General features: G+C 36.0%; 2 protein-coding genes and 1 long non-coding RNA gene across 10 annotated transcripts; 1 reads left to right on the plus strand and 2 right to left on the minus strand.

Annotated features, from left to right (window-relative positions):
• Nucleotides 1-595: 595 nt before the first annotated feature.
• Nucleotides 596-8957, minus strand: LOC141439783 (uncharacterized). Of its 2 annotated transcripts, none has more exons than XM_074104162.1 (4): nt 8773-8957; nt 6932-7084; nt 3193-3327; nt 596-779 (listed from the first exon to the last, which is right to left on the minus strand). In XM_074104162.1, exons 1-4 carry the CDS (start codon nt 8869-8871, stop codon nt 615-617), a joined length of 552 nt encoding a protein of 183 aa, XP_073960263.1. In that variant the 5' UTR covers nt 8872-8957; the 3' UTR covers nt 596-614. The 2 variants fall into 2 exon arrangements, with proteins under 2 accessions (XP_073960263.1, XP_073960264.1); XM_074104163.1 differs by lacking the exon at nt 8773-8957 and adding an exon at nt 8539-8620.
• An 8533-nt stretch (nt 8958-17490) lies between these two features.
• Nmdmc (NAD-dependent methylenetetrahydrofolate dehydrogenase) lies at nt 17491-20215 on the plus strand. Of its 7 annotated transcripts, none has more exons than XM_074104006.1 (7): nt 17501-17600; nt 17756-17838; nt 18178-18275; nt 18550-19005; nt 19449-19657; nt 19785-19907; nt 20091-20215. In XM_074104006.1, the coding sequence occupies exons 3-7, from the start codon at nt 18184-18186 to the stop codon at nt 20213-20215; spliced, it is 1005 nt and encodes a 334-aa protein (XP_073960107.1). In that variant the 5' UTR covers nt 17501-17600; nt 17756-17838; nt 18178-18183. The 7 variants fall into 7 exon arrangements, with proteins under 7 accessions (XP_073960111.1, XP_073960107.1, XP_073960109.1 ...); XM_074104007.1 differs by having other exon boundaries at nt 17517-17600; nt 17767-17838; XM_074104008.1 differs by lacking the exon at nt 17756-17838.
• Nucleotides 20155-21763, minus strand: LOC141439671 (uncharacterized). The gene is made up of 2 exons (XR_012452625.1): nt 21555-21763; nt 20155-21508 (listed from the first exon to the last, which is right to left on the minus strand). It is a non-coding gene; the product is annotated as an uncharacterized lncRNA (long non-coding RNA).
• Nucleotides 21764-26194: the final 4431 nt, after the last annotated feature.

Here is a 26194-nt window from a genome sequence, read left to right on the forward strand (position 1 = left end):
CATACGCCCCCTTGTGCAATCTAAGGGATATTCGAAATTTGTAAAAGACTCCATACGCTCATTCTCATTGATCCATGGACAAGCATGTATCATTCACATAATTATTTATACCTCGGAGTTCTGCTCCTAAACTTTCTGTAAAATACGTCCAAGACATGTTTTCTTACTCGCTAATTGTCAAGACATCACCACAAGCTTGTCCAGTCCAGATGACAAGATTATCGAATTTACTCGCGCGTTTGGAATCACGCGATCGTGAGACAGGATACTGAATAAAGGTTCAGACAATCCGTCTATACGTACGTACGTTTACACGCGTTTTGCACGAAAATGCATGCATACGGACGGAATATTATATAACAGGTATCTCACACTTGCGCGATTCAAAACCCGTGAGTACTCGCGCGTAAATGGCACCATCTGAACAAGGTCTAGCTTATTGGGCGCATGTAACCAGCTTTATCCTAGTTTAGCTTGATTGTAATTTCTCAGTTTCAGAAACCTTACCGAATGGTTTTGCTCCATCAAGTCTTCTCCAACCAAAAAAAAAATTCATGTTAAATATTCAATAATTTATGGCATAAATAATTTATTTTATAAAACAACGTAATAGATCACTTTCTTACATGAACATGCAACAATACATCGAGCACCCTTTCCTTCGTTGACGTCATGAAAGCTTCTATCTTGGCAGTGGCAGTGGAACCTCTTGGAACGCTCGGAGCCGGGGAGGGAAATACCTTAGGAATAGGTCCTAAATTGAAATAACGGTACGTTCCCTGAAAAACCAAAAAAATATCATAAATAACCTCCGTACCTAGGAAATTTTCTCGGGATTTAATTAAACTGTGGTTTGACTATAGAGGATTGGGAAGAAAGAACTGTCATGCAATGTCCATAAAAATAATTAATCATTTACCGCAACGTTTGAGACAAACCATACACCGATTTTCAAATTTAGACAAGAATTGAAACAGTGTTGACAGAAATGTGTTTTATTCTGTAACAGATTATTTTAACTGTGATACAATTATTTAATTATTTTTATTCTCATTTAAGAATAGAGTTTTTATTCGAAATTCCAGAAAAAATACCCTTCTGTAAATTAATTTATCTATATATAAAAAGAGAAGACCTGACTCACTAACTCTTTCACGCTCAGCCTAAACCTTTGTTCTTAAAAGCAGATTTTTAGGTTCCGTAGTCGAAACGACAAAACGGACCGTCCATATATCACACACAGGCATTTTACTCAAGAACTACAAAACATTATATGGATGAAATTAAAAATTCTCATTTAAATATTCTGATCAGTTGACATTTTTATCATAATTATCCTCTTTAGACATAATACCTATACATAATATTATTTTTATTTAATTTTTAGATTATAAAACTTTATATTTTGCATGCTATTATAGTTAGCTGTGTGGAAATTTTTATTGCTATTATTATAACCAACAATTATTGAAAATAAATGAATTATGAATTATAAAAACAGGTGAACCATTATATCCTGAAAAATATTCCAGAATACTTAGCAGATGGTTATATAGTTTGACTAAGTTTCTATGAAAAGGTTTCACCATACATCACAATTACGTCGGTGATTCGAGTGTAGGTAGGAACATATACCTACCTACTTATTTTCAATAAGCTGTTGCCCGTGACTCCGTCTACAAATAATTTGTTTATCGCTATCCCGTGGGAACTTCGCAATTTTCCGAGATACAAACTATTCCAGGTATTCGAATTATCTCCATTCAGTTTTCATCAAAATAGGTTCAGTGGCTTAAGCGAGAAAAGGTAACAGAAAGACAGACTAGCAAACCGACAGATGGACAGACAGACAGAATTACTTTGGCATGACCAAGGAAGTAAGGATTTACTTACTGGCTTTACAGAACCAACAGACTAAATATGAGTAAAATGAACGGCAAATACATTCAAGTTTTTCACAGAACATACATTGAGTTTTAATAAACTACGACTAGGATCTGTATACCTAAGCCTCGGTTTCAATAAGCAAAATTAAAATGTAACGGCTGGCATAAAACAGCAACAAGTTTATGGAACAATGAACGTTTATTGTGGCTTTACAATTTAATTAACTTTCTTGTTACTCTCTTGAACCAAGAAGATGCAAATATTTTGTTTGTCTCTAGGGTTTCGTACCTCAAAAGGAAAAGTAGGTAGAATCACTTTGTTGTCCATCTGTCTGTCTATAAACCTTATGTTCTCAGAAATGCGTGTAAATATGAGTCTGAAATAGGAAGTACTTAAAGTTGTCCTAGAAACTTGAAATTTGGTATGGTTTGGTTGAAATTTAGTCAGCAGCAAAACTGGATAAGCACCGTAACCCCTCATTCACTTCTACTGCTGAATGTACAACTTGTAATAAATAATGTTAAATCTTAAATTGTTGTGCCTGTCTGCGTCTATAGTCACTTACTGTTATTATAAAATGAGCAGGCACCCCTAGCACTGAATTTTATATAATATTTGAAAATTGTACGAAACCGTTGGTGCGCAATTCCGATTCGCACTTACCTGGTTTTACTTTAAGTATTTTTTTTTAATAAAGTTGATGATTTTTTCGTAAATGTTTCATTTTCGACACATTTTTTTAGTGACATACATTCATACTTACCGGTAGGTATCAAATTTCAAGTCAATCCGATTACGAGAAATTGGTGAGATTTGACTTGCAAAATTTGATCCTCAGAATTCATACTATAAAATGGTAAGTCTTATTAAGCTTGTAAAAAGATTGCCAGCCTCTTAAAATTGCCGAGTCGGCGGTAGAGATTTTAGTAGCTGAATGAGTTACGTATTCCTAGAGTTAATGCCCATTAGAAAGAATGATAGAAAACAAATATTCGTGACATTTAAAGTTTTAAGAAGAGAAAAACGGAAACAGAGACAAATTGACACGAAATAATTGATGATTCCAACTGAGCATGGTGTCGAGCACGTTGGTCTTCCGTTGGAACAATTGTACGTAATTCAGCAAAAGAAACAGTGAACCCGACAATAACCCGAACCCGAAATATATCACAAAACACAACAGTATACCAAAAATATACAATGTGAAACCTACTACACTAAACTACAAAAAACAGCAACAATATTTAATGCAAAACATAACAATAATGTCTATAAAGACTTATTAATTGAATATTAGGTACTTACTGGTGGTACAGGACAATCAGTTAAATTCGAATTTTGATGCAAAAGCTGCACCATCCACAGTTTGTCGATTGAATTGCAGCCTTTCACTGATATGTTGAACGTATTGGCACCTTGAAGAGGATAGGAAACCACTATCTGAAATTTAAAGGCTTATTTTATCGTGTCGTTTATCACAGAGTTTCTATGGTCACCCACTAGCTTTATCATCAGATCAACTCCATGTCATAATAATATTGCATTGGCATCGGATTACGAAATGTAAGCACTTGTGCAAGTACGAGTATTTCGAATAAAAAACAATTTTAATTCTCATCCTCTTTGGTAATGGCAATGGCTGTTAGCGCGGTTCATTCGCGGGAAATTCGGCGGACTTCGTACGTTGTGTAATTAAATAATAAGAAGCTCGACTAGTATGACTAAATTTTAAACTGTATTATAAACCATGTTAATAGTGTTGAATACATAGTATGCTTTTTTTGTGTAAAAACAATAGGTAAACATGGTGATTACTGACGGTGCGAATTTGGCGAGCGCTTTATCAAAGTTGGCTTCATTGAGATTTGTGATTCATAAATTGCTACATTAATTTTGCACAAAAACGAATAAACCGGTGGATGCAATTAGCGAGTTGTCGTTCATTGTGGTGTTCTAAGGGAGGCCTTTGTTCAATAGTGGAAGTCCTGTTGATTCCTGGCTGATGATGATACCATTAGTTTAGGTACCCGAAGCTTTAGTTAACTATATAGGTAACCTTTTTGTGCATACAAAAGTAAAAACAATACAAAGTAGGGAAATAAATACATAACTGGAAACACCGACATAGCTGGGAAAATATGCAAGTGGAAGTGGCAATGGGCGGGCCATATCACTCGGAAAACAGATAACCAGGGGTCGGACAAAAAGTGCGGATGACGTAAAAATGACGTAATCTTGCACACAAGATGATGTTTTTATTTAAACATCCGTGTGACATGTAGTAACAAAAGTAGTAACAAAATAATCGTAAATAAATCAATGGAATTCAGTGAATAAAATAAATTTCATATCGTTTAATAAAGAGGTTGATAAATGATAAGTGATAATTAGATTGAAATCAAATCTTATAAGTGTTGAAATCATCGGCACTTTTTGTCTGACCCCTGCAGATAACCGATGGGGGAGAAAAGTCCACGAGTGCCGACGACGAACCGAGGACGAAGCGTTGGCAGGCCTCCCACCAGGTGGACTGACGACATTGTGAAAATTGCGGGAAACCGGTGCATGCAAGTGGCGAGTTGTCGTTCATGTGCATTCCGCAGTGGACGTCTTTCAGCTGATGATGATGAAATTCATAACCAACGTGAGTTGCTTCACATTACTAAGGTTAAGTATATCCAATAGAGTTCAGCTTAGGTTGGAGGGTGTTAAGGGCGCCGCGTACCTGGTTCTCTTGGTCCTCTTAAAATAGATTTTCGGCGAATTCATGGAAAACACAGGACATGTCCATGAAATAGAAGAGACTAGCATTGGTACTCTGATTTTGTGTTCAGACGGTGCTTTATTCAGGCACCAATTTAAGGACCTGGGTGCGACCATATCCACGACTCTCTCATTGAAGTAGCATGTCAAGAGGTCATTCATCATAAAATATACGCGCACCTGTCTCCGCCCACGCCATCCAACGCAGTCCCTTTTGGAATAACCTGAACTGCTTCTTCGGCCACTCCGCTCACATTGTGTTTGACCGCACTGACAACTCAACACAAGACAGCCACTTTACGCACGTCCCACAGATCGTCGAATTCTGGCCCTACCTTCTAGATAGGCTGGTGCCAAGAGTGGAGTCTCCTGTCCGTAAGGCCATGGTTTCTATAACCACGACCGAATGTTTTGTTCGGGAATGTTTGAGGGTAGATTCTCTGAAACGTCACCAGCAGCGGGATAAAGACACCGTTAATTCGTATGGTGCGACCATCCAGATGCCCTCGGTCGCGTGTGACGGGCCTGAGAAACCAGGGCCTTAGTGATAATAGGTAACAATAGAGCCGTTGAAAAGTCACCAACCCCGTCATGCGGTAGTAAAGCAAAATGGAGTAAAAGCCGTAGAAAAGCCACCCGTCTAGATAAACTAATCAGGATAAGTCCACAATCACAGGTATTTTATTCGGTAACTATGAATAAGAAGTAAACATTTTGATGGCATGTATCTTTTGTAAGCTGCTAGGCAGTCAAAACAATAACTGACTGATATAAATATGTCCACGCGGACGAAGTCGCGGGCACAGCTAGTCATTTAATAATCTTGTAAATATGTTTAAAAATATATATATATAACTCGTTGAGTTTCTTGCCGGATTCTTCTCAGCAGAGGTTTTTCCGAACCGGTGGTAGATTTTTTTTTGACATTCATAAGTGAGGAGTGTCTTTTCAAAAGGGCTTATTTCCACTTTGAACTTTTTTTGGGAAATTTAAGAAAACATAAATCCACGGTTTCCATTTCGATATTATTACTTTATTTTCGATATTGTATTTAAGTAAGATGACATAAATGTTACGGCACTACATACCTACTTTGTTTTATCTAACTAAATTATTATGTTAATTGACTATTAATTTTCAGATTTGAAGCCCTTTCGATGCGAACTTTTGGAATTAAGCCGTTTTGTTGTGGCATAACTATTTCGTTAGGTTTTAATGAAGCTGATTTCGAATTACTAACTATTTCTTTATATTACCCTTCATCCTATAATAAGAATATTATCGCAGAATAACTAATAGTACTAATATTATATTGCTTTGATGGTTAATGGTTTCGATATAGCGATTATTGTTAAATCTCAAAAGCAATTTTGGTGTCATAATCATAATCATAATAAATAAATAAAATATCAGCAAATTCTTCCAATGAAGAACACGTTTCTAATTCTTTTTTTCCTTTACCTGTTTATTTTTTAGTAGTCAGCTTCAAATTTCGAAGTCTACAAAAAGTTATAATTTAACGTAAATAATAAGTGTATATAGGTACGTAGATAATAAGTGTGCATAAGGAAGAATTAGGCCCTTTTGATCCGAACCTATGTAATATATGTGAACCTTTTTTTAAAAAGACCACTAGGGGCATTTTACAACTTTAACTTCAAAGAATATTGGTATTTTTCTGTTTTAAGCAGACAGACAATAAGCCCTTTTGAAAAGACACTCCTCAAGTACTTATATAGGTATTTGATATAGACTAAATTGCATGAATAAAGATATTTTGACTTTGACTTACATACAAGTTTTTTTTTTTGATGCAATGGGACACTACGAATTGGTTTTCGCATCCCGGTGCCCTCCGTGGTTAAGACGATGCTTAGACACTGCATGTCTTCAGTCACTATCCTATCGCCATTTCTCCTTATTTCATCATTATCATAGCAAATGTAGATAACAATGGCAAGTTAGTTTAGCGACGTATACTGGGCTGTATTAAATTAAGTTCTCTCTTGTAGAGACGATCCCGGCAGACAACCAGAATTTCACTATCAAATTTGTTACCAGTACCACTAACATGAGTTTACAGTGACCGTACTCGATAGCGACGGCTAAATTATTTGTATGGAGAATTGTACAGCGCCTCTACAAATAATTTACGCCGTCGCTATCGAGTACGGTCACTGTAAACTCATGGTAGTGGTACAGTATTGTTTTTGCCAGTGCCTATTGTTACTGAACTTACATGAGTATGCCAAATTTCAGCTTTAATCGAAAAGTTACTTACGGTCACATTGGTGTCCCATGCATGAAAGAAAGTAGCGGTCAGGTTAGTCTTGTAGGGATCGCTGTTTCTGCGTCGAAACATTTTCACTTCAACGTTTTCCAAGTACTTTGGGTTCGCGTATTTCATCATCGATTTGTCTTTGATTGCTTGACTCTGGTTTAAATAAGTAAAATTAGACATGTTTGATACATAATGGCATTAGGCCGCGATTGCTGTAAATAAGCTCTAGATATTTTGATGCTTTATACACGGGTAGACTGGAGAAGTTTAAGTCAGTAAAGGTTATCATGGTTAAATCATAAGTATATCATATATTTAATAGTACATAATTAATCGCCGATCTTTAAGAAATAGATGCTTAATACAAAAAAATAAATAATAAATCAAAGATGCCGAAGCCATTTCAAATCCATACTTTAGTATGATTTATAATATTAATTATAAATGCGAAAGTGCGTGTGTTTGTATATTTGTCCGTCTTTCACGTCCGATTTTTGGCATAAAGATAGTTTATGGGCCATGACATAGGCTACTTTTAATCTCGAAAAAATGTACAGTTCCCAAGGGAACAGCGCGCGATGACCGAATTTTACGCGGCTGAAGCCACGGGCAAAAGCTAGTGCTTATTATAAATGTGTAGGTAAGTAACTCATATCTGTCTATCTATCAGTCTAATCTGTTACCTCTTTCTTCACGCTTAGACCTAAAGACCTGGAACCGTATAAGTTCAAAAGCATTACGGGCCACATTAACGTTCGTCGTTTCGTTTCTTTAACTTCTCTATTATAGCATAGGTACGTAATTTAAAAAACTTTTCTGAAGTCGTAATAGTAGGTGCCCATTTAAATATATTATTTTCCTATCCTCAGAGAAAGAATCATTATAATAAGAAATTTACCAAGGTGAGAAAGAGTTTCTTACCTTTCCTGTAAAATTGAGAAAAGTAGGTACAAGACAAATACGTTCATCTCATTCTTACAGCGCGATTTAGTATTATAAAGTACTAGCTTTTGCCCGCGGCTTCGCTCGCGCAGAATTGGTATGTAGCTTAAACCTTTTTTGATCCCACAGGAACCATACATTATTTCGGGATAAAAAGTAGCCTATAATGTTAATCCAGGGTACCGCGGGTGTGGCTTGTAATACGAGCAAAAAATTAAAACACAGATCGTCCTCGTCAAACTAAACAACATTAGTTCAGCGACTTTTAAAATAATGGAATTTTTGAATTTTCCTTTTTTCATACAAATTAAATAATGCTATCAATGTACGCCATCCTAGAACACAACTCTCCCGTCGCCTGTAACGGTAAAAACATCAAGCATTTTGTTTTACATTGCTTCTTCGAATAAACTTAAAAGTGTAATAAAAATTAAAAAACTAATTATTTTTAAAAGTCGCTGAACTAATGTTGTTCAGTTTGAGGAGTATATAATCTATGTTTTAATTATTTGCTCATATTACAGGCCACACCCGGTATATTACCTGTATGCTATGCCACATGCAAATCCGTTCAGTAGTTTTTGCGTGAAAGAGTAACAAACATCCAACCATACAAAGTTTCGATTTATAATATTAGTAAGTTAATATTAAGTTATAATACTTACTGTTGATATTGGAGTTTCAATTTAACGCCTTATGAAACTTCGCAGATTTTTTATTACTTACGATGAAGTTTTTGATAAGGCCTTAGAATTTAGAAAGAAAGAAAGAAAGAAAATACATTTATTCACAACACAAGACACAACAATAGTATTAAGTACAAATAGACAACACGAAGGAAATCATTGCGGTTTCTAACGAAGAATTTTTACGAAGATCAGCAAAAAATCTCAACTTACCCCCTCTACGAAGTTACAACACATGAAAATAATAATTACGTTTAATATTCTGAAATATCTCCAAATATCGCAAGACTTTGAATTATTTTTAACTGACATTATTAAACAAAAACACTATTACAATCCTACCGATATGTTATATTGCACTTCGTTCTAATGATTTTTGTTGATGATTGAAATTCAAATGTCTAACTGTCGATGTAAACAAGATAATTATAATGTACCTTCCTGATGCTGGCATTAAAATGTCATTAAACTTTTCAAATTGAGCTTGATCAGAGTTTGATTAGATACTTGCACCTTAATTGTTAGCCTACATTCAGGTCAATACGAGGTCAATACCTATCAACTAATAATTATCTATTTATAGAAAAAGTTCGCCTTTTTACCTTGGTTTATCAATGTATTTAATAGTGTACGTTTATCAAATAGCATACTTGTAACATTAATTTCCATGTAAACCATTATGAGTAGTAGTAGTGTATATAGGGCGTCCTGAGGCACGGCGGACGGATGACCTTAAGAGGATCGCTGGCGGCGGATGGATGCGAGGGGCTGAAGACAGAGTATTGTGGCGCGCCATAGAAGAGGCCTATGTCCAGCAGTGGACTGCTGTAGGCTGATGATGATGATAATGAAACCATTATGAGACCATTTTAATACCTAGAATGTTGATCACGCTACTTCCAAACAAAACGAGCGCTTTTGAGCATCGTAAGCATGTAATCTTACCTTGTCTTTAAATATTATCAATAAGTTTAATTGCTTAATGAAATCAGAAGTTTCTTGAAAACACTTTCATTTTCCTCGCCGAAACATTAAATTGACATTCGAAGTCCACTCCGCGCCATGTAGCTCCGGCGAACTTTTATCGGCGGAATTTCGAACGATGTAAAACTCCATTAAAACACTTGTGATAAATATTGTAAATCTTTAAATTGTTTATTTTGGGCGTAAACAGAAAATATTGCTACGGGTTTGGGTGAAATTAAAAACTTTTAATTGAATATTAGGCAGCCGAGCGGCGCCCGCGCTGACGCGCTTCCTTTGCTTCCCTCATCAGTCTACGCCTGCTCACTTAAAACTTTAACAGATTGAAGTTCCGGAAAACAGCTTTTAAAAAACTGAAGGTAATTAAATTGGAAGGTTTAAACTTGGAAAGTTTCTTTCATAACTTCATGGAACGCTCAAAAGGCGCTGATTTTTAACTATGAGATAATTAAATAAATTACTTGACTAATTCTGTTCTAGGTACTACGTTAAAAATGCCGCACATGATAGCTGTTTCGGTGGTAGAATTTGATTGATTCGATAACTAAGCAACGTCTTACAGGTAGGTACAACTGTTATTAATCCTATGGTTACTTATACCTCAAAACTATCTCGGATATGTTCTCGCACAAAATCAAGGATGCCTAATTTTTAAATGAATCTATATCTCCGCTATGGTATCCAATCATTTGGCAACAAACGTTTCAACAAACATTAATTTAAAACTTTTGTTTCACAAATTAATCGTTTTACAAAACCACATTTAAGATTGGTTTTTTGGAATCTTTTTGTATTTTTTATTTCAATTCCAAATGTTTACTTTTACGGTCATCCCGTAAAACCGAAATTGAAAATACAAACTGAAATATAGATGCACAGAAAAATAAGACCATCACTGGGAACAAGACCATCCCAGTGATGGTCTTATTTTTCTGTTTTTTCTGTACATCTATATTTCAGTTTGTATTTTCAAGACCACATTTCACAAATTGACCATTTCACAAACTGTTTATTTGATAAACCATCATATTACAAATCATTACTTGGCAAACTATTATTATTTTCATTTGGCAAAACCACGTTTGTCAAATCAACGTTTAGCAAAAAAATGTTTAATAAAATGCATCATTTGGCAAACACTTTATATTTTATGTAAGACAGCTGGTGAAATTACTGGTACTTGAGGTATTCCATCTTAGGCCTCTACGTTGGCAACGCATCTGCAATACCCCTGGTGTTGCAGATGCTTTTGGGTGGTGGTATCTCTTACCATCAGGAGAACCACTTGCTCGTTTGCCATCCAGTCGAATAAAAAAAAATATCCCATTATTATATACTTAGCTTTCATGTATGTACTTACATGATCCTTTATATTTCCTAAAAAATCGAGGTTGTAAATCTCATTCATTCCGGTTCAGCCAGCGGCTAGCCCCTAATAGCGGTCCAAGATCATGTGAATTATTTTAGGTCCTCCCATAAAGGAAAGTAAGAGTACTTCACGTCACCGTAACTCGACAGGAATACACCCAGCAGCGCACTAAACATTATCGTAAAAATCATAGAACTAACATTTCTATTCCGGCAGCAGCAGAGGATGTTCCAAGGGTACTCTAAAGACCCGCAAGTGTTATTGTGATGGGAAGGACAGATGGCATTAATTAAAGCTGATAATAAGTGTTTGTCAACAAATTTTAATTGCAATAAAAGTGTATTTATTTATGGACTAAAATAAAATTATAGCTATTTATAAGCATTTAAATTCACGAACCGAAAGACGAAGCGTTGGCATGCCTCCCATTTGATGGACTGACATCGGTGGTCGCTGCTATAATAGCTAGAATTGCCGATCATGGGGACATAAATATTGAGTCCTTAGTTATGAAATCCACTTCAGACTAAAACGCCAAGCTACATAATGTGGTGTTCACAGAGTCATTGAATTGCATTGAATTGATAGGTGTTGTAGATACTACTAAACTAAGTAGGTAGACATCAGCAGTACTCGTAGCCATCTGATTTCGAAAATAGACACCAAACTTTCGTCTGTGAGCGTTTGTAGCTAATGCAATGACGAGTTGTTTTACGAACATTGTAGTCGTATCGTAAGTACAAATAACAATAAATTTAAAAAATCAAAAACCCGGCTGCCTTAAAAAATACTAAAAAGAAGAAAACAAGTCTAGTGGGCTAGAACTTTGTTAAGTAGCTAACTTAAAGTTCAACAGTCTGGACAAGATTTTTTGAGCGTCACGATTTAAATGGGTCCCGACTGTTGAACTTTAATAAGTTAGCTTCTTAACAAAGCTCTAGCCCACTAGACTTGTTTTCTTCTTTTTAGTATTTTTTAAGGCAGTCGGGTTTTTTGTTTTTTTTTAATTTATGTTTTATTTTACACTTTTTTAATAGTTCTGTGAAAATGGTTGATTAAAACTATTATAACCCATACCTATTTAGAATGGGTTAATTATTAGCTTTCATTTGATACCCCACTCGATAGCATTGAATAAAAACATTTTTTGAAAACTTACAATTTGGCGCCAAAAATCCGCCATTTTGATTTTTCAAGATTTTCATGTACCCAGTGTCACTCGCGTCATCAAGACGAATCCAATAACGTATCATTTATCAAAATTTGGTTCAGCCGTTGAATAGTTACGAGAGGACATAGGAATAGACATACATACATACATACGCATCAAATACATAACCCTCTTTCTTCGCAGTCGGGTAAAAAACCTTACGCAATTGCATAGTATCCGGTGCTTGATCCCTATTATTGCTAGAGGTGCCCGTATCGCTTGTTAATGAACTCTGTAGCAGCACACATTCAGCACGTGAATGATCGCATCTAACGCTACTCTTAGAAAATACGGACCAAGTTCTGTACCGACCTAATGTTAATTAAGTTTTATGCTAAAAAAATGTTACATAAGGTTTTTGCTAATAGCTTAGTCATATAAGAGGATCAAAATTTACCTACTGGACGATTGGATACCAAAAACTTACTCGTTACCCTGTAAAAACTACGCATAGTTTTGCAATAAACAGTTGGTAGGTAACACTTTTAAATTGTACAATTAATAATTGGACTCGATCACTACAATTCATGCCCAGGTACGCGTGTGGCGGCATGAAAAGGTACCTACCTATACTTCCCAGTGACCGACTAACAGTGGGGCAGAATAGGCCACCCGCCCCGTACCTCCAGTCCCGGTGGGTCTCCAAATATCTACAAGTTCTCTTGATCAAGTTCTGAACACGATTAAAAATTTGCTCAAGACTCTTCATTCATCCCCGCCCCGTGTCCGGTATTGCCGCCCCGTGTCCCGAACGGGTTTCATCCACCATAATATATGCGCAATACTAGGTCATCATCATCATTAATTTAAGAGCTTAGCTCTTGTCGGTGGAGTAATCGCCACTCTTTTCGGTTTCTCTGCCAGCGTTTTCAGCTCCTGATACGACATGACATGACATTGACTTTTTTCTTGGCTCGATCTATAAATGACCGTCTCGGCCTTCCCCTGCCTCGCCTGCCTTCTATTCGCCCTTCCAAAATACTTTTTATGTAACTGTCATGTCGTATAAGATGCCCCTGCATATTCCCTCTTATATTTTCAATCGTCCTCAACAGCCGCCTTTCCTCTTCCACCAACTCTAAAACCTCCTCATTAGTTTTCCTTTCAGTCAAGCTAATCCCCTCCATTCGCCGCCAGCACCACTAGGTACGATACAAAGTACAAAATTCGAACTTTTTACCTTACCGTCCCACTGACGCAAATATTATTTAATACGAGAATGAGAGCGATGATGCGAGACATAGGTAGCCTAGTAGCCTCCCTGATAATTCCATTTATTTGTATCTACATCATTACTTGTTAGTAGAGTGGTATTAGAGACTGTCATGCCGTGTTCACAGGCTGTAACGACTTTCACACTGTCGTTCTCCTTTTTTTCACTCCCTTTAAGCGGCGAATGCCTATTCCAGCAACATTCACGCATGTGGGAAAGCTACCTGCCCCAGGTCGTTCCGTGCTGCTTCTAATTTATTACGGATAATGCTGTAACTAAGCGTTTCCATCCTTTTCTTATTGAGGTCCTATGGAGGTTGGTAGAAGTCCAATGGATGGCAGGGTCGGTCGTTGTGGCGTTCTTCGGGGAGGCCTATGTTATGTACTACAGTGGTCGCTTATGATAGTAATATGAGGCAGTATGATCAATTGAGCACCTTGCTTGCGACTGCTTTGAGTTATTTATTCGGGGTAAAAGTAAGCACTTGGCTCTTACACTCCTCTTGTTTCTGGAGCGCGCAACTCTTAAAATAGCTTATCGATGACACAGTAACGTGGAAACGACATGTTATTATTGCGTTACGTTCACTACAAGACAACGCTATCAGGGACACCTAGTATCAGCGACCCCGTGACCCGTTCACACGTCAGAACCCCGCCCACGGACCACATTATTCATCCGTAGAGTCTGGGCGCGTCGTGTTTTGATGTTTTCGTGGGAAGATACGAGTAATGAATTAATGACGTAGGTTCTTCATTCTTATTGGAAACGAAAAGTATGGGTTTACCAACTATTGTGTTTGGCCAGATTTAAGTTCCTAAACAGGGTTGCAGTAAAACTGTTTGTTGTGCATCTGAAGTGGACACAACATAAAGTAGAGATTTACATGTCAATATACAAAAGCGGAAAAAGCACCTACAGTTTTATTTTTTATGTAGGTATAAGTTGTATTGTAAGGGGAAAAATAACTTCACTACCCGCCGGTAGATGGCGGTGTATGCCTTTTGTGTTAGGGTAACGGAACAGCATGCATGTCACTTTGAAAACCATAAAAGGCTCATTAGTAGACTACACGCAAAAGAAACAGCTTAGCTACTCTTAGAGTGATTTTACAGTAAAGTTCAATTTTCATTCAGAGGCCAGTTAGTTCATTCTAATGGGCGTCGCCGGGGGGGCGCAGGGAGGGCAGCTCCCCCCCCCCTAGAGTTTTTAAAAAAGTTTCCAAATGTAGAAAGCATAAGCAACCAAACCAGTCCTAAGTCTTTAACCAAAGAGTATATAATCACTACGTTTTAAGAGTCGGAACTCTCATACAAAAACAATACCACGATTGTAGTATGAATTCAGTGTCTTTTTGGTGCCAATATCAAGAAACGAACTGCACAGACTAAACAGGGCCGAAAAAGTCACATTGACAAGTAGTGTTGTTAGGAACAGTCGATATTATCGATATTGTAACAGCATAGTGTTGTGCTTTTTTATCGATATATTGTCAAAAAACGGCACGTAGTGGTGCGCTTTTTATTAATTAAATGATCGAATTAAAGAAAAAAAAGTTGTTTTTCTTAATAATAATTTATTTTCATGTCATGGATCTGTTTTTCTTTACATAGGTAAATACAGTTTCACGTTACACAAGTATTGTATTGTAGTATTGTATTGTCCGTTTTGCACTGCACAGCACTTGTGGAAGGCTGTGCATGTAAATATTCCACACTGGGCAACTCCAAAGCTGAACCTGAAACAAAGTTAAATTTAGCCAGTAGCTTACACTAACTAATGCAAGATAAAATAAAATTGGTATGCACAATCCAATTTTGTCATATTGCAGGTCAATGACCTATGTTTACCTAGACAACTTTCTTACAATTTCTTGCCTTATTGTCAAATATGTCTTTACTTGTCAAATGAATGAAATGAAATGTAAGGTGATCTTGGAGTTAGTTGACATTACATAATTTTGTATACCTCTGATAAACAATCTACTTGCCATGCCAAATGTAATGAAATTAATTCTGTAGTTTTTACCCGATTCTGGTGAAGCCCAAAAGGAGGATTATATTTTGACCTGTATGTATGCATATCCATTTCTATCTCCTCTAACTACTAAGCAGCTCAACCTATTTTTAACCCCTAACGCAAAAAGAGGAGTGTTATTACATGAAGTGTACCATAAACACAGACAATACAGAAAAAATGATCAAGTGCGAGTTGGACTCATACATGAAGATTCCGTAAACAGTTCAATAAAAGTTTTTCTGAAAATTCTTCTAATATAAGTATTTTTTTTTGCTGACTGTACTATATGCCCCTGGTTACCAAAGTACTTGTCAAGACGACAAACGAGTCCAAACTCGATGCAGTTGTGTTGTTTATCACAGTGTTCCTATGGTCACCCGCTAGCTTTATCATCAGATCAACTCTAAAATTCTAAATTATGCTATAAGGTATAGATTTTTATCAGTGATAGCTTACCTGTTGTATTGTCAGTTTTACACTGCGCACCACTTGTAGAAGGCTGTGCATGTAAATATTCCACACTGGGCAATTCCAAAGCTGAACCTGAAACAAAGTTTAATTTAGCCAGAAGCTTCCACTAACTTATACAGGTGAAATATAATTAGTGTGTATAGCCAATTTTTCTGTCTATTACTAATGCTCTGACCGGCAACTATACTATACACTCAAAATACCTAGCATTATTATTGATGACGAAGCAAATTAATTTATAACATATATTGTATGTAAAAAAAATATGTACATGTGTATTGATGGTATTTATTAGGGTTATGGTTTATGGGGGCAACTGAAAAACAGCGCCTGTTAGCCAAGGGACTTTGTTCTGCAAGGTGCAGGCATAAGCTGAGTCGCTTTCCCTTTGATAGTTTGATTGTACTTATTATTTGTTATGTACCTATGTAGAATTTGTAAACAAACTATTAAATCAATATCTTTATTATTTATTATATTATTATAAGATGCAGTAAGTCAAGTTGCAATAGAGATAAATTGAAAATAAAATAAAGTGTTTACCTGGCTGTTTGCCATCTTTAGGGGAAACCCTTCAAGAATTTCTTCAGAAAGAGGTGGCATGGGAAGTCCCAATTTTGGTATGGCTTTCTTCTTCAGCCGGGTTTTCGATTTTGTGAAATCTCGTTGCCAACTACTTTCACCCACTGCTACAACTGAAATAAAATTTAATTGTCGTGATACTATATAATACGAATTGACGTCGGCCAGCCAAATATAACCTCAACACCTATTATCAGATTTATCAGTAACTTACTTACACATGTTCACTTAGAGGAAATCTAGCAAAGAACATTTGTTTTCACAATGTTTTTCTTGAATACCACAAATTTCGCATCTCATGTTGAATGGTTTCTTAGTAAAGGACAGCGTGAAAATAACGGTAAAAACTAGAGTCCTGTCTCGAATAAATGCACTTTAGTGAAATAAAAGTTAATGCGGAGGGAAATAATCTCAAACTCAACGCTATTAACAAACAAAACACCAAAATACACGAAAATTCAAACAGTAAACACAAAATCTCGCGAAGGCGTCGTTCCCACGCAGCAGATGAAGGTTTGTGGGCTGCCATATAAAATTGAAAAATAGAACTAAATTTTTTTCATTTACTTAAATAAAAAAGGATATCCAGTCAGAATTATTTTTATATTGTATTATTTATCTTAGTAATATTTTTTTCCGCTTATTTTTTTTTTTCACAGCTTAAAATGTGAAGAATTGCAAATATTATAATTTAAGTGAAATCTTCTAAACACAGATCATTTCATAAATATGGCAACCAATAAGTTATTTTGGAGAGGTTGGTACAAAAAAGTCACTAGCTCCATACATTAGATTTTTTGTATGGAGTTTCAACCCACTGTCTTTAACTTGACTTGCTGATCGATCATTTCCTGTACGTCGAAACCGAAACTCGAATGAATTCACCAATTCCAATAATACCATTATATTATAACTTGAACACAAAAATCACAATAGGCAAAAAGGTATCTAAGCGATCTCTTGTCGTTGTCGTTGTCCGACCTAGTAACAGTCATACAGTCAAAATAAAATTATACTTTTGGTATTGCACATAAGGTAGTTTTCTTAAAAGCAAGGCACGAGTTATGTCAAAATCCACTGAATGAAAAAGGTAAATTTGGCCTTAGCTCAACGTGGCACCTAAATAAAAGTTCAATTAATCGGCGTGACGAATTAAAGTGGAAAAGTTTTCATTGAAGTCGTTAAATAAATAGGTACGTGGAATGCAATAAAATATAAGTGTATACGACTTAGTGTCTTTTCATAAGTAAAATTCTCAGTATTTCGTTCAGTGTATTTAGCAACAGGAAATTACCAACGTGTGTTGTGTAAATTTGGTTATTCTTTGATGAAGTTGTTTATCCAACAGTGTTTTTGCAGTAGTTTCACTCGGTTTAGTTCATACGCAATACAGTGCTCATACTTGCTTGCCGTTTGAGGATTATTACAGAGGTAAATAAGTCGATAACCTAAACGAAGATAACCTTACATTTTTCACTTTAGGCTTGAAATATCCGGTAAAGAACTGTGTACAATATTATCAGAGCAGTTTAATCCGGATTACACCTACATTCAACCAGAAACTGATATTATTCCTGAACTTTTTAACCCCATAAATGAAGCTTGTAGTAGACATAAACCATACATTTCCAGTTATTTCTTGATCCACATGCTTAGTTTTTTTAAGTATTGTTGTTTCTGTAAAGTGTATTGTTATCTCGTAGTAAACATGATATAGATTTATTTTGTTGTTCCATTACTATGACCTGACTGACCCGTGTACGTCAACAGTAGGCGATGAGGCAAATCATTTGCCTCCGAGTTGTCAGTTCACTACTGAAATCCACAATGAGAAGTCATACATTCTTTGATTCCTTGGGCTCGGCCAGGTAATTAAATTGATGAACCAGCCTTGATTTTGTTTCCGCTATTAGTTTTCTTTAGATAATACTTTTTTCTCAATTATTAATTACTTGCACAATTTGGAACAGTTTTGTTACCAATCAACATTATTTGTTTGCGAAATCTTCAACATTTTTTTTGTATATTTATTATTATCTGGCCTTTACTGTATCATTGTTATTGTTTTTGTCAGTTTGGTGTGATTTAACAATTGTTCTATTTAGTTGTGTATCATGAAATAATTTGGTTTTTTGTTTGCAGCATTATGGCCAAAATCCTGGATGGAAAAGGTCTTGCCAAAGATATCCGAAATGAACTAAAAATCAAGATTCATAATTGGGTCCTGCAAGGCCACCGAGCACCATCGCTCAAGTGTGTTATCGTAGGAGATGATCCTGCCAGTCATACTTATGTGAAAAATAAGATACAAGCAGCTATTGATGTTGGTATTGAGGCGGAGACTATTAGGTATGAAGCAAACTTGACCGAGGAGGAGCTGCTGATGGCTATTGATGGTTTGAATGCCAATTCTGAAGTGGATGGTATTTTAATTCAATTGCCCTTGCCTGGAGGTATTGACGAAAGGAAAGTGTGCAATGCTGTGGCACCAGAAAAGGATGTTGATGGTTTTCATATTGTCAACGTTGGACAACTATGCTTGGACATGCCAACCATTGTACCTGCTACTGCTTTGGCTGTAGTGGAAATGTTGAAAAGGTATGTATTGATTATTTTACAACTTTTAATTACCTTCTTATTTCTTCTTTACTTTAACATAAAAACCATCGAAATAAGTTGCTCTCTCATTTCTATATCATACTTAACTGACGTGACATGTAGGTAACCTACATAAATGAATTTCAAATATGCAGGCCACTTTTTGTGACTAGGCAAATTATAAAATCTTAATTTTAATTCAAGGGCTTATTTTATTGTGAAAATCTCAAATATAATGTATTTTTTTATTTAAGATTAATAGTTTTCAATATATTTTTTTAAATAGGCAAAAATGTACTATTCTACCACTAAACTTCATACAAAACCCTCGGTGCGCGAGTCCGACTCAAACTTGATGGAATTTTGGTATTATTGAGCCCACAACAACAAATAGACGAAATTGAAGAAAATATTAGTTAATTAACAACTTTACCTTTTTCTAGATTCAAAATTGAAACGTTTGGCCGTAATGCAGTTGTTGTGGGGCGCTCCAAGAATGTAGGAATGCCGATAGCCATGATGCTTCATAGTGACATGAGCCATGACAGTGGCTTGGGCATGGATGCAACGGTTACAATCTGCCACCGATACACACCAAAGGAGAAATTGGACTTTTACTGCCGAAATGCTGACATTATTATTACTGCTACTGGTAAGTAGCTGGCTTTGTTATTGATTACATCACTTTCCAACAAAATGTACATTACTAAAGTAAATTTAAAAAACTAAAGGTACCTTTTATTTTGTTGATATTACTAACTCGATTTTTTTTTATTTAGGTGTCCCTAAATTGATTAAAGCTGATATGGTGAAGCCTGGAGCCACAGTCATTGATGTTGGCATTGTCAGGGTCACAGGAGAAGACGGGAAGACCAGACTTGTTGGGGATGTTGACTATGACGGTAAGCTCTTAATTTATGCGTAATTTTAGTACTTATTTTCAAAGTAACAGAGTATGTGATTTACAAGTTACCAATGCCACACACAGACGGACAAACAGACATTAACGTCAAGCTTACAAAACCTCTCTTTTTGCGTCAGGGGTTCAAAAACATCTGTCTTTATCTTGTGTTTTTTGACCACAGAGGTAAGCAAAGTGGCGGGAGCGGTGACTCCAGTGCCCGGTGGTGTGGGCCCGATGACAGTAGCCATGCTGATGCACAACACATTCCAGGCTGCCCAGCGGCAGCGAGACAATGACCAGCAATGAAAAACATCTACCTCTGCAATGAAAAGACATTTTGGTATTTAAATCACTAGAAGTAAGAATTTCTTATCAAAGTTAGTTTTATACCTGGGCATTTAAAGAAATAAGTGTACCTGTTTTTAATTTTAGAAAAATATGATTTTTCCTACTCAGAATCAAGAGCATAGTTTAAAAAATGTCCCAAACATAAAATGTCACTTTAATAACGTTTTTTTGATACACTCGGTATGGGCGTCACAAAACTGACTCATAAAATTTGTATGAAAATTTAAATGCATTTTGAAAGAGTCCTATGAAACTAATATTATGAAACCAAATTTTATTTGCATTATTCCACAATAATTGGATGTTAGGTTAAATGTAATGGTTGTTTAAATTTCTGTTTATTAAATGTTTGGTTAAACTATATTAAATATATTGACCCGGATAACTCACGTCTTAAATCGAGTTTAGCTCGACATGTTTCGGGCTAATCCGTAGCCCTTCGTCTTCGGAGCAACGCGACTCAGCGGCTGCTGCAACACGCGCACTCAAAACTCTTTGGTTAAACTCGTAAAAGGAGAATCTCGAAATTTAGTATTGATGTTTTCTCTGCTTAGATATAATAAAATAAAAGAGTGCCTTAATTTTTAACGAACTTATGAAGTTATGAAAAGTATTATATTTAATTTTAGATAGTGTTAAATAGTACCTTTGCTGGTATTTTATTATTGATAGTTTCACATTTTTTATAGTTATAAACGGACTTTATTTTTTTATGTTGCATTATAAATATATAAATTCAAACAACTTATTCAATGCCACTTTATGCAAATAACTCACGCCAACCCTGGTTTACACAAGTAAAATTCTGATCTGATCCTTTTCAAATGTGTGTAATATATCCATGCACTAAGTATACAGTCAAGGGCATAAATATGTACGTTACCAAGACGTCAAAAATATCTGTACTTACACTTTTATGCCACTAACCACAAGTCGATGTATATATGTCGATATGTATAGGTCCTATACATATATTTGGTGCTATAGCTATATATATTTGCTACTATTGTACACATATGTATTATACCCTTGACTGTACCTACTTGCTGAATCGAATATAAGTTGTGTTTACATTAGCACAAGTTATTAAGTTAGTAGGATTTTCTAACGTTCATTCTGTAAAATAGATGTTTTTAGATATTGAACTACATTATAGTGTAGGTATAGCTGATGTTGGCGTGTGAAAGTTAAAATCATCTAAATACTCAGCGGCACAAAATTTAGCCAACCCATCACACAAAATTACCGATTCTGCATACATTTTTTTTTGTACAATTAGAGTTACATACATACATACATACATACATTTGAGGGCCAGATTTTTTGCCGCTCAGTACCTATATTTATAGAATAAAATCTACTAAGACGTACGCATTTCAAATCGTTATCATTGTTTTCATAATGGCTGTGATTTGCTCACGATATATCAAATTTATTTTGTTCCATACCAGTTATTGTATTGTTGTAAGTGTTACGCTTTAAGATAAGTAAATAAACCTTTATTCTTATAAACTTGTTTGTTATTTGAAAAGGCTCAAGGAAAATATTGCAAATATTACGCAGAGAAATAATAGGTTCAATTAAAGCAGCTTGGTAAAAAAAAATCGCACAATTTAATCGTAGGTAAAATGCGATCGTATTTGATCGCTCTTATTCATTTTCGTCGACCAAATTTGGTGAAGGCACGGTGTAAAATACTGATACATAATTTATTGGCTCTGCTGCTTATATAGTCAAAGAGCAAGTGCTCTTAAAACGCACAAAATACTTCAGACCTTAACTTTACATTGTAGTCGTACCGTAATTCTGATCGTAGAGGACTTAAAGTTTTTACTATTATTATTTCTTTGGCCCTATCTATGGCACTGTTTAATAACAGTGAAGTAACAGTACCATATCGCCTTGCGTAACTATCAAGTTTAAGCTGCTTAGGCAATGCTTAACTTACCTGCTTAAACGAAGTATTGGCTTTTGATGATGGCCTACATTATAAAGAGTTTGTTATGACATCTACAAGTAGGTATTACAACTCTCTCGCTTAGCGCCGTCATTTCACTAACTCATTCCTTCCTTTGTTCCTATAGTCGTCGATGAAATGTTATTGGATTCTCTAACGCTGACGCAGTTTTGCACTTGCTTTAATGAATTTAAAAAGGCTATAATGAAATCGATGTTCAATTCGCTTGTTAAGTTGCTTGTTTTAAAATATATAGGTATAAGAAAAGTTAATTGCTTATATACATGCAACTCGTGCTTACCACGTACCGCGCTGGCTCAGCAAGACAAAATGGATGTTGGCCACCAACACAACTTTTCGCCATTTGTCCCTATCGACCGGGTATCAGTCTAACACCTGTAGGGCGCACAAGACTGGGCTTTTTCTTTTTGGAATGGCTGAGGAAACTTAACTGGTGTCTATCAATGTTCAAATACCTTGGTGTCAACTCTTGGCCTATCTTAATTTGAAGAACGTTCCGTTCCGTATCATTGTTCAACAGTTTAATATTGCAATTTAACGTTACCTCGGTGTGAATACCTTTCACATTAGACTCACCACATTTTCTGCTAGCGAGCATTCCCGCGAGAGGGTGAAAATTAAAGCATCCGTACAGTTTCCTCTGAGGTAAATCAAAGCGGTAGCACTAAATTAAACAAGAATAAATGTTTTTCAAATTAAGTAGGTAAGTATATTCTTAGATTTTGATTATCTGTAAATATAATGTAACCTGGGCAGCGCCTGCTCTAGCCCATAATCAAGCTATAGCGAGATCGTCTACACGCGCCCACACCTTTCAAATAAAATGCCATCATAATTTCATTTTGCACTGTATTAAACTGGAAAATGGCGCCCAGAGCGACCACTCCTCTTGCTCTACCCTAAGGCCGGCGCTGAATTTGTAAATATATCGCTGTGTGCCTGCAGCTAGTGGACCAAGTACACGCAACAATCGAGTAACACTCTACGCGTCCAATAGAATGATGCGTTAAATTCAGGGTTTTGTTGCGACTGCCAAGATACTACAGCGCACCAGGAATTCAGGAATGTTTGGTCAGGAAAGAGCTTTGCTCCCGCCTTAGCCTTCTGAGCCTAATCTAACCGAGGTGGTGCGGTGACCGATCTAATTATTTAGCTCACTTGATAAGCACCCAAATTTTCCATGAATTCTAATACCTTTAAACGAACAATTCTTGTATACAAGTAGGTATATTTCGCGGATCTAGGAAACGGCTCCAACGATATCGATCATCATCGATAAAAAATCGATCTAGCTTAATAGGTCTTATCTCTGGGAAAACGCTGGTTACCGAGTTTTAGACCGAGCGGAGCTCGGTCGCCCAGGTCAAGCCATGTTTAACATACTTAAACCATACCTAAACGAAGCCAACCCATCAAACAGACGGCTCAAAAATAATAAGCAGGGTCACTACTAGCTCACTAGCTGATAAAGGTAGTTACGAACCCACCAAATTAAGGACAAAGTACTAATTTGAGCGGGAAAATAATAAGCCTAGGTACCTACGTATTCTGCAATGCAGCGGTAAAGGGTAGTTTTCATACAATTTAAAATGAAAGGGACATTCAACATGTATTTCTATAGCAAAAATTTGTCCCTAAAGAGGGCCAAGGTCTCTGTTTATACAACGCGAGCGAATAAACGGACGCATTTTGTATACTTAAGGATGGAATGGACCCTAAGTCTCGCTATGTACGGGACGTGAACGCAATAGTGACGACTTTTGACCGTCAAAATCCTGGATACTTAGGTACTGATACTACAGTATAAGTATTACAAGATAGCAGACATCTAACTATTAAGGTACCTTTATTGTCAAGCAATTTTATTAAGATAACAGTTTACGACTTTCGAACGCAAACATGTGTAGGAAAATACCTACGAATACTTTATTTTATTTGTAATTCATATTATAAGTTGCATTTATATTCACCGTGCGTTTGTCTCCAAAACATTAACCCTTAAGAAGGCCCCATTTATTGGAGCATCCTACCATTGGAATCAAAAGCAGCTATCGGATGCATTACCCGACAAAGAATATTTTTTTAAAGCTAGTTGTATTTTCAATAATTACAATGGAAATTGGGACGAATTATGAAATTATTAATAAGGTTCAGTTTCCAACTCAATGCAAGTGGTCGGTAAATCGCCTCTACCTTATTAAAGGTTGATTAATGTATCGTTAATGATACTGCAATGCCGCGTAACCTACATAATTAAAAAAATTGAGATTTTTTGAGGTGATATATCGTCGTATCCCCGAAAACTGCCCCTATGATCATAAGGGCTTTTTTCTTTATTTCATTTTTACATTCTATATTAAATTAGGCATCTTTGAGTGTAATAATTGTCTTTATAAGTTGAAAACTTTTCTGATATTCAATTTTATTAAAAGCCACTATTTCCTGGCGGCAAAATTTGACGTAAATAAAAGCCACTATCGCCATTAGGGCTATTCTTTGAGGCGCGAACCGGCGGTGCGTTGCGGCGGTGGGGGCACAAGCGCCGCTCATTCATTATCCGCGGACTGCGATTGTGAGCGCTATAGTCTTGCGTATTGGAAGTATTACGACTTAAATAGGTAGTGACTAGTATATAGCATTTGTATGGCTAGTTTTCGTGTCACATTGGATATTTTTCATATTAATTTAACTACCAGCGTTAAGAACTCCACCTATAATGAAACGTCGAGCTCGGAAAATAGTGCATTTAGTCGTAAAATATAATGTAGTTGAGAAAAGAAAAGTCATAAAAGAGTTGACAATAGGTAGTAAATTACAACATACAACATATTTGAGATCGAGTAATAAATAATTACTTCCTTATATCTTTTTTATAATTGCTGAGCTATAATAGAACGTATTTTTAATTTACACTGTCATAATCTTCGTAAAACGCAGAACAAGGCCCTTGTGCTGATGATTGTAGCATTTTTCTGCGGAATCGAAAAAAAGCTAATGTATGGAAGAGAAGAAGCCATAATGGCATTTGTGTCTTTATTCTACGACAAAATAAATTGCTGCTTAATTAATGTGTTTAAGTGTTATAAAATTGGTTCATTGGTGAATTTGAACAGTAAACGAAAGTAATTTCGGTTTTCGATGGTTTTAATCAAATTAAAGTTAAAAATAACACTTAATTTTATTTAAACTATATGAGTCCTAAAGTCCATAGAGGCTTTTTTATGATTTTTATTTTATCATTTAACAAAGATTTTACTATAAATAAGATTTAAATTTACCTTTCTGTAGGCTGTTTTTGTATCCACAATTTATATGAAAGAAAGCAAACCTATTGAGTCTCCAATGCCACCGGATTGTAAACAAGAGATCGAGTTTACCTTCAAATTAAATCAGAAGTAATTTTAGAATTCAACAATAATGTGAATTTGCCCGAGCTCGTTATAAGTATAGAAGAAACAGAACAAAACAATTTTAAGACCGAATAGTATAATCGGCCACTATGTTTAGCGTTTGTGGACTATGAAAAAGCCTTCGATGTAATCGAGACCTGGGCTGTAATGCAGTCTCTTCAGCGGTGCCATGTTGATTATAGATACATCGAGATGTTATAGAGTTTGTACAGCAACGCCACTATAACGATCCGGTTGTAGGACGAGAGCACACAACCAATCCAACTGCAGCGAGGTGTGAGACAGGGAGACGTTATTTCTCCGAAACTGTTTACAAATGTGTTGAAGGAAGTTTTCAAGCTCTTGGACTGGAACAGGTTCGGCATTAATATCAACGGCGAGTACATCACCCATCTTCGTTTTGCGGATGATATAGTCATAATGGCAGAGTCGCTGGAGGAGGTCAATACTAGACTAAAATCATGTCAAATGTCCATGTCACACCCGTGCCGGTTATCGATGGTAACGATACACTAAGTTGCTGACCACTATGTTTATCTTTGACAAGTT

This window comes from Choristoneura fumiferana, chromosome 21 (genome assembly GCF_025370935.1).
Source record: "Choristoneura fumiferana chromosome 21, NRCan_CFum_1, whole genome shotgun sequence".
In the NCBI taxonomy this organism is placed as follows: domain Eukaryota; kingdom Metazoa; phylum Arthropoda; class Insecta; order Lepidoptera; family Tortricidae; genus Choristoneura; species Choristoneura fumiferana.